Here is a 7575-nt window from a genome sequence, read left to right on the forward strand (position 1 = left end):
GTCAGTGTCTCGTTCTGTTATTGTTTGGCGGAACTGAAATGGAATTTGACTGACCCCCAAAGGACACCATACTAATGTTATGGTGTACTAGCCAGGCCCTGGGATGTGTGCACCATCAGCACTGTCTGCCATTCCCTTGCTGAATAGAACCCCCTCATCCACCCACCCCCACCACCACCAGCTATCCTAACCCAGCCCCAAGACCACCCACCCACCCAGCTCAGTTAATACCAGAGTCAGTGTTGGTTGGTCTGGTGCAGGCAGGGGGCACAGACAAGACACTGATATCAGTTGCTGTCAGTTCAGGATGCTGGGAGAGGCAGGCAGTGTTGCGTGACTCAAGTCATCAGACTGCTAACTTACTGTGACCCCCTCCCCTCTCCCATCTCTTACACACATACAAATCAAAATTATGTACCTGTGCTCGCACACACACACACGCACGCGCGCACACGCGCACACACACACACACACACGCAGGTATGACTCATCGAAAACAATACACATGACGTGACACTCTTCAGAGATCAGGCCCCTTCACAAACACATCAGACGAACTTGGTTTGAGCCTAAAGTACAGAATTTAAATGTATAAATTACAAAATATATATATAACTATGGTGCTTCTCCATACAAGACCACTGACAACTGCCAGCGACTGCTGAGACAGAGCAATTAGCTGGCAACTGCCTTGCCCTGTTCTTTGGCACTCAGTGTGTCAGCATGTCCGCGTTTGACCAAATACACAGTATGCCACTCTCGATCACTAACAACACCACCCACGGCCCGTCCCGGAGCTGGCCCACAGTGACAACTGCCCACACACAGTCTGCCTGTCTGGCCAAAGTGTCTGGGCGACCAAAAAAGGCCTTGGAGCTGAGTCACTCCCCATTCACTTTCAAGTCACCTCATTTAGTTATGTATGAAGTCGTGTATTTTAACCGTATAATAGTAATTATCTATGTATCTACCTACGTAGCAGTATATATATATATATATATATATATATATATATATTTATATGAGTGATTTTCTATCACCATTATATTTTCGCTTCTCCAGGAGGTAAATATTGAATAAAGACAGGAAAGATGGATGAGAAGGAGGCAGGACACGTGGAAAAGAGTTGGGTTTAAATTCTGAATATAGCTTTTAACACATGAGATGGGTCTTAGCCCGCTGAAGGAGCAGGAGCCGGTTTCACAAAGGTATTTTACACTGGTCTGTAGTGTTAAACCAGTCTTAATTGTGGTCTTGGATTAGTGTAATGCAAGTTAGACCATTTCACAAAAATAAAGTGTGTTTAAATTGTGTTCAAACATACAAACAAATAAATAAAGTGTGTCGAAAACATTAGACACCTCACCCCCAGGCTAACTCAGGCCTAAGATCCATGTTACCATGGCAACAGTAAGGGACACCTGCTGACCAGTGGCATCCACCTACTCAGCTTTCCCTTCCACATTTTTTTGTTAAACTTTTTTTCAAAATTTCCCAAGTAAAATGTCCTCATCAGCCATTTTTTTTAATTTGAAAAAAATCTTAATTTACCCAGACTTCATTGTGCAACAGACTTGCTCAATTAAGACAGTAAAAAAAAAAAAAAACGAAAAAAAAAAAAAAAAGATAAGTCAAGAGCTAAACTGCTTTGTGCAATGGATGAATTTAGACGTCTATCTGAAGCCTGACTATTTGGTCAAAGTCTATCTCTTAACAGTCTATTCAGCCAATCCAAACAGATTTAATAAATTCAAAAATTAGTAAATATCAAGCTCTCAAATCTTACTACTACTACAACCACTACTGCAATTAGTGCTACTGCTAGTACTATAGTATCATAAGAAATGGATTACCTTTATATAGTGCTTTATGTAGACACCCAAAGTGCTTCACATTAAAGGGGGTAACTCACTTCAACCACCACCAATGTATAGCTCCCACCTGGGTGATGCACAGCAGCCATTTTGCACCAGAACACTCACCACAACTCAGCTTGAGGTGGAGAGGGAGGAATCATTGAGCCAATTACATGGGGGGATGATTAGGTTGCCAGATGGAGAAATCCAGGTTGGGAATTTTGCCAGGACACCGGGGAATCCCCTACTCTTTGTGACAAGTGTCATGGGATCTTTAATGACCACAGTGAGTCAGGACCTTGGTTTAACGTCTTTTTTTGGGTTTTTTTTTGTTGCTGTTTTTATAAGGACCAGAGGAAAGACTGCCCCCTACTGACCCACCAACACCCCTTCCAGCAGCAACTCAGTTTTCCCCAAGAGATCTCCCATCCAAAGTAGCAGCCAAGCCCATATCTGCTTAGCTTCTGTCATTCAGCAGAGTACATGTTGGCATGGCTGCTAATATCAATATTACTACTAATAGTGGAATATTTAAAAGAACATGTGAGATAGGGAAGGGGAAATGTACTGTGTGTAACATTTATAAAACATCAGCACCAAAGTATGGCTCATTGTGCTACTATTGGGTATCATTTTACTTTGTCAAGCCCCAACAGCAGGCATCAAAATTGCTTGGGGCAGTCAAACCTCCACAAGCTTAACATTGATCGCTCAAAGTGAAGGGCAGCAAATGTGACTCCCTCTCCACTCTCTCGTTGCCTTCAAGTGGCACTCATCACAGAATGACAAGTGTGAGAAGATGGGACATATGCCTACTATGTGAATGAACCACAGCTGATGACACATCCTCAAAAAATGGCAACCGGGGCTTACCACCCCGCTTATGGAGACACAACCCCTTGACTGTGGGAAGTCTCACTAACCTATATTTGTAAAAGCTGGTCAACTGTTGCTCACAGCACGGGACTTAAAGAGAGCACTGAGATGCACCATTTCCAGCCATTCTCTGCCTGCAAAACATTTCAAAATATGCAACTGATTCCTTCAGGGTGACGAGGGAGAGGGAAATGATGGCGTGTCTCTCTGTGTGACAGATGGGCGTATGTCAGATACTCATATGTACATCAGATACACCATCCACTTGTTTGGCCTAAAATACACTATCGCACATTGAGTATGACAGCACTCTCTTGACTGAGGGGTTTGTTTTTTTGAAGTGGAAGATTTCTCTCCTCCAGGATCGCTCTGTCCTACAGTGAGTCAGAGAACTTAGAAAACCTGCAGCAGTTTGTGAATGGCTAGCTTTGCCTGCTCTGGCTAAAGTCCCCAGCTTAGCCATTAGGGGCCACTTATATGGAAGTGAAGGAGAGAATGGAAGAACTGTCAGAGTGGTATGATGTAGTGGAATATATCTATGTCAAAGTGCTTATTCGTTTCAAACTAATCATAAATACATTACTCTGGGCTACCATTTATATCTTCATCCAAGTTCACCCTGACAAAATCCAAATCTTGGCTGGAGACCTTGTCTTAGTAAATGAGAACATAGAAACCGTCACAAAAGACCAAGCCCACGCGTCTGGGTGGTGTAGCACTCTATTCCGTTGCCTACCAACATGGGGATCACTGGTTTGAATCCCTGTGTTACCTCCGGCTTGGTCAGGTGTCCCTACAGACACAATTTGCTGTGTAGGCGAGTGTGAAGCTGGATGTGGGTATGTGTCCTGGTCGCTGCACTAGCGCCTCCTCTGGTTGGTTGGTCGAGGCGCCTGTTTTGGGGGGGAGGGGGAACTGGAGGGAATAGCGTGATCCTCCCACGCAATACAGCCATTTAGGAGTTTTGCCAGAAGCAACTGGCGACTCCACATGTATTGGAGGAGGCATGCAGTAGTTTGCAGCCCTCCCCGGATCGGCAGAGGGGGTGGAACAGCAACTGGGACTACTTGGAAGAGTGGGGTATTTGGCCAAGTACAATTGGGAGGAAAAAAAAGGGGGGGGGGACAAAAAACAAAGACCAAGCCCTTTCTCACCTTTTCTCTTCTGGTGAAAAGAAGAAAAATTGTGCTAAATGGAAGTGGTTAAGGTATGTTGATGATTTCTGAGTCATGAAATAAAGCATAATAAGCTATCTCTACTTGTAACATCTAGTCTGCACGATTACGCCATAATGCTGTGCATCACTTGTCTTTAGTTGGGGAAGACAGATATTCTGTACTTGCATCAGGCCTCCATGCATTCAACAAGATTGCAGTTCAAGGCCTTTGGCATGATATCTCACATCAAGTCAAGAAATATAATTAATTTCAATCAATAAAGGAAGAAAAAACACTTTGCTTTTAAAAACCCACTGTATGACATTGGACGAGTAACACTGATATACTTTCACCATGTAAAAGGTATATCAATGTTACAGCTCTTTGTGACTAATGGTTTATTTTTATTTTTTGTGCCTTGCTCAACGATATTCAGATTATAGCTGCTTAAAGTGGGGGGAGAGCTTGTCCTCCATCCAACTTTTACCAGACTGCTGGGATTAAAATTTATAAAGGCCTCTCTTCTTGTTTGAAAGCAGCTACCCCCCCCTGCGGCTGAATGGCACCGTAGCAGATCCAAAATGGCAGCCGGTGTCCAGCAGTGTCTGATGCTATCAGTCAGTTATGGACAGCTGCTGTTCATGTTATGCAACATAGCTTCCCATCCCTTCACGATCCATTATGTAGATTGAATCAGACGTCGAGAGTCGTTTAAAATTTAAAGACTTCAAGAAAAAGTATAGGGAAAGACTGGCTTAGATTTTATGATTCTATTTATAAAAGCACATTTAATGGCAGGATTAACCTGGGTGCAAGTTATTTGGGGTCACATGCGGAAGTTTCCTTAATGTTAGTGCTTACTGAACTGGAGTCCATATGATCAGATCAACTCAAACAAATGAGTGGTGTTGGTTGGCACATTTTGACAGAAACTCGGGTATTCCAGATGTGAGCTCTGTTTCTCTAGGCTGTGCAGTATGTGATTCAGAAAATTCACAAAAGCACAGGTAAACACAAACACACACACACACACACACACACACACACACACATGTCTTTCTTGTTTTGGGTCGTGATTTGAGAAACAACAACATAACATTAGCTGATGTTCTCCATTTCTATTCATCCTTGTTTTTGTCATTCTGGTCTTTCTATCAGTGTCAGAATGAGTAGAAAAGGGAGACAGGCTGCCAGGAAGTTGTTGATGAGAACAAGGAGCTTAGAAAGGTCAAGCACATTATCTAAGCCAAGTCTTTCTGGACAGGGCTTGTCTTCGACTGCTGTCTTTTCTTTTTTCCCATTTTCCACCATTGTCTGCCCCAAATCTCTCTCTCTCTCTTTCTCTCTCTCTCTCTCTCTCTCTCTCTCTGTTTCTCGAACCCACTTGCTCTTACTGTCTTTACACTCTCACTGGAACTACTTTACCCATACTTCCCCCACGCCACCGCTCCACTCTCACCTGTCTTGGTGCCATCGTCATCCAGTAGGGGAATGTAGTCCGTTTTGCCCACCGTCTCCCCGACCTGGTCATCAAAGGCCTCGGATTCCAGCTGAGCCACAAAGTCTCTCTCCACCAGACTCTCCGGGCCTGACTGGGGCACACTGTCTGTCAACGCATCACTCAGGCTCAGGTCCAAATCCGCCATGGCTACAAAGAGAAATGCATGGATGAATAAAGAGATTCCAGTAGTAGTCAGAGCTGTCTTGTAAGCACGATGCTAAGGTTCAGGTAAAGTAACCCTCAGTCGACACTGGTCGTCTTGGGTAGGCCACATTGTCAGCGATGTGAACCATCCAACCGCAGCATCTCCATTTGTGTTTAAACTGTTCTGTTTTCAGTCGCACATTAAAAAGTGTTGAGTGGAATACATGAGAACAGGATGAATACACACTCAGCTAAATAAAAGGAGGTATTGGCAACTTTGGGCCTACCATATAAGTCTCTAGACCTTTGTCTAAAAATGCAACATGATTTTTTTTTGTATAAATATCAAGAGAAATCAATATTTTGTGAACATTTCGCTCCTGTTCTTCTCTATCATATCTTTTTCCGCCCTTAATGATCCGTCCATCCATCCATTATCCAAGCCGCTTATCCGAATTTGAGTTGCGGGATCCTGGAGCCTATCCCAGCAGTCATTGGGCGGCAGGCGGGGAGACACCCTGGACAGGCCGCCAGACCATCACAGGGCCGACACACACACACGCACACATTCACACCTAGGGACAATTTAACATGGACGATTCACCTGACCTACATGTCTTTGGAGGGTGCGAGGAAACCGGAGCACCTGGAGGAAACCCACGCAGACACGGGGAGAACATGCAAACTCCACACAGACAATCATTGTGTAAATGCGTGTGTGTACAGATATAGACATGAAGTGTAAAACGTCAGGAGAGGTGGCAGTGGTGTGCGTGCAACACAACTGAGATGCCCACCTACATATATACGCTGTTCAGACAGCAGCAGTCTAAAATAAGAGTATTTGTGTTGCCAAAGATGCAGGACTGCATAAGACACCTTGTGTCCACCAGGGAGGTAAGAGGGGGAGGGAGAGACGGAGAAGAAGAGACGTATATAGGAGTATGTGTGTACATGTTTGTTTGTGAGTGGTATGGCATGTGGTGGGCGGGATGCGGACTTGGAAGGATGACAGATTTAAAGGTAGGGGTGAGAGAGGGAGAAAGAAATGGAAGGGAGGGAAAGCCAACCAGGAGGAGGGAAGACTAATAAAGAGGTGGGGGGGGGGGGAGAAGGTAAAAGAGGGAGAGATCAAAGCCAATCCAAATTCCACACGATGCCGATTCAAAGCAAAAATGTTACAGGCTGTTGCATCACTGAGGCCAAACTGTGCACTGAGAGGTTTGATTCAAAACGGCGAATCATTTTGCTTTTGGTGCCCATAAATGGTCGAACATGAAGTGATGTGAAGCGAATAAAGCCTGAGGTTTATGTCGCGAGGTTGAGGACTCATCAAACTAGCCACTGACCGACAAATCGCAATGTTACGTTGTGCCACAGGGAGGCATCATTTCCTCTGGGCTTATCTTGAATTTTCCAGTGAAAAACAAAAAAAAAATACTCTGTGCCAAGCACGTGACAAAAAAAAACATGTACCCGCACAACCAAAACACAGACAGACAAACGGGCCAAAAAAGGGAAACACAAGCATGCATACAGATGCAGAGCAACCAAATACACACACACACACCACACACACATCGGAGTCACCGGCTCAGCTGGAGGTTGACCGACCGATGACCAACAGTGGAATTTGCCGAGTCAGGTTGTGTCATCCTCCAACCATAATGCGAGATTATCCACCCTGTTTCCAGCCATCACTCTATCTGCTCGGTCTCCATCTTTGCAACGCTTTATCCATTGTACACTTTGAGGTTTCTTTCCCTCTCCTTTCTTTGAAAATTTGACTCTCTTTCATTTTGTCTCCTCTCCTTTCCTTTCTTTCAAACCGCAGGATAAGGCCAGTGCTGAATCAAGCCTGGGATTAGAAAAAGATGCACACTCGTGCATGTGAACAAATAAGTGACATGCTGTGCAGCAGAAACTCTCACTCCTACACACTGTTGGCTGCTGGTGCACATAATCAAGATGAGGTTTATGGGTGTCTTTCATAGTCTTTCATATTGCAGTATGCATTACAGTAGTTGCCAGTCTTTTCATG

General features: G+C 44.4%; 1 protein-coding gene across 3 annotated transcripts in view; it reads right to left on the reverse strand.

Annotated features, from left to right (window-relative positions):
• Nucleotides 1–7575, reverse strand: part of LOC130129567 (microtubule-associated protein 4) — a 165564-nt gene that overhangs the window by 116657 nt on the left and 41332 nt on the right. For all 3 annotated transcript variants that reach the window (XM_056299150.1, XM_056299151.1, XM_056299149.1), the window contains exon 2: nucleotides 5349–5537. In XM_056299150.1, coding sequence (XP_056155125.1) covers nucleotides 5349–5535 — 187 coding nt within the window. In that variant the 5' untranslated portion in view covers nucleotides 5536–5537. The remainder of the gene's footprint in view (nucleotides 1–5348; nucleotides 5538–7575) is intronic.

This window comes from Lampris incognitus, chromosome 19 (genome assembly GCF_029633865.1).
Source record: "Lampris incognitus isolate fLamInc1 chromosome 19, fLamInc1.hap2, whole genome shotgun sequence".
NCBI classification, from domain to species: domain Eukaryota; kingdom Metazoa; phylum Chordata; class Actinopteri; order Lampriformes; family Lampridae; genus Lampris; species Lampris incognitus.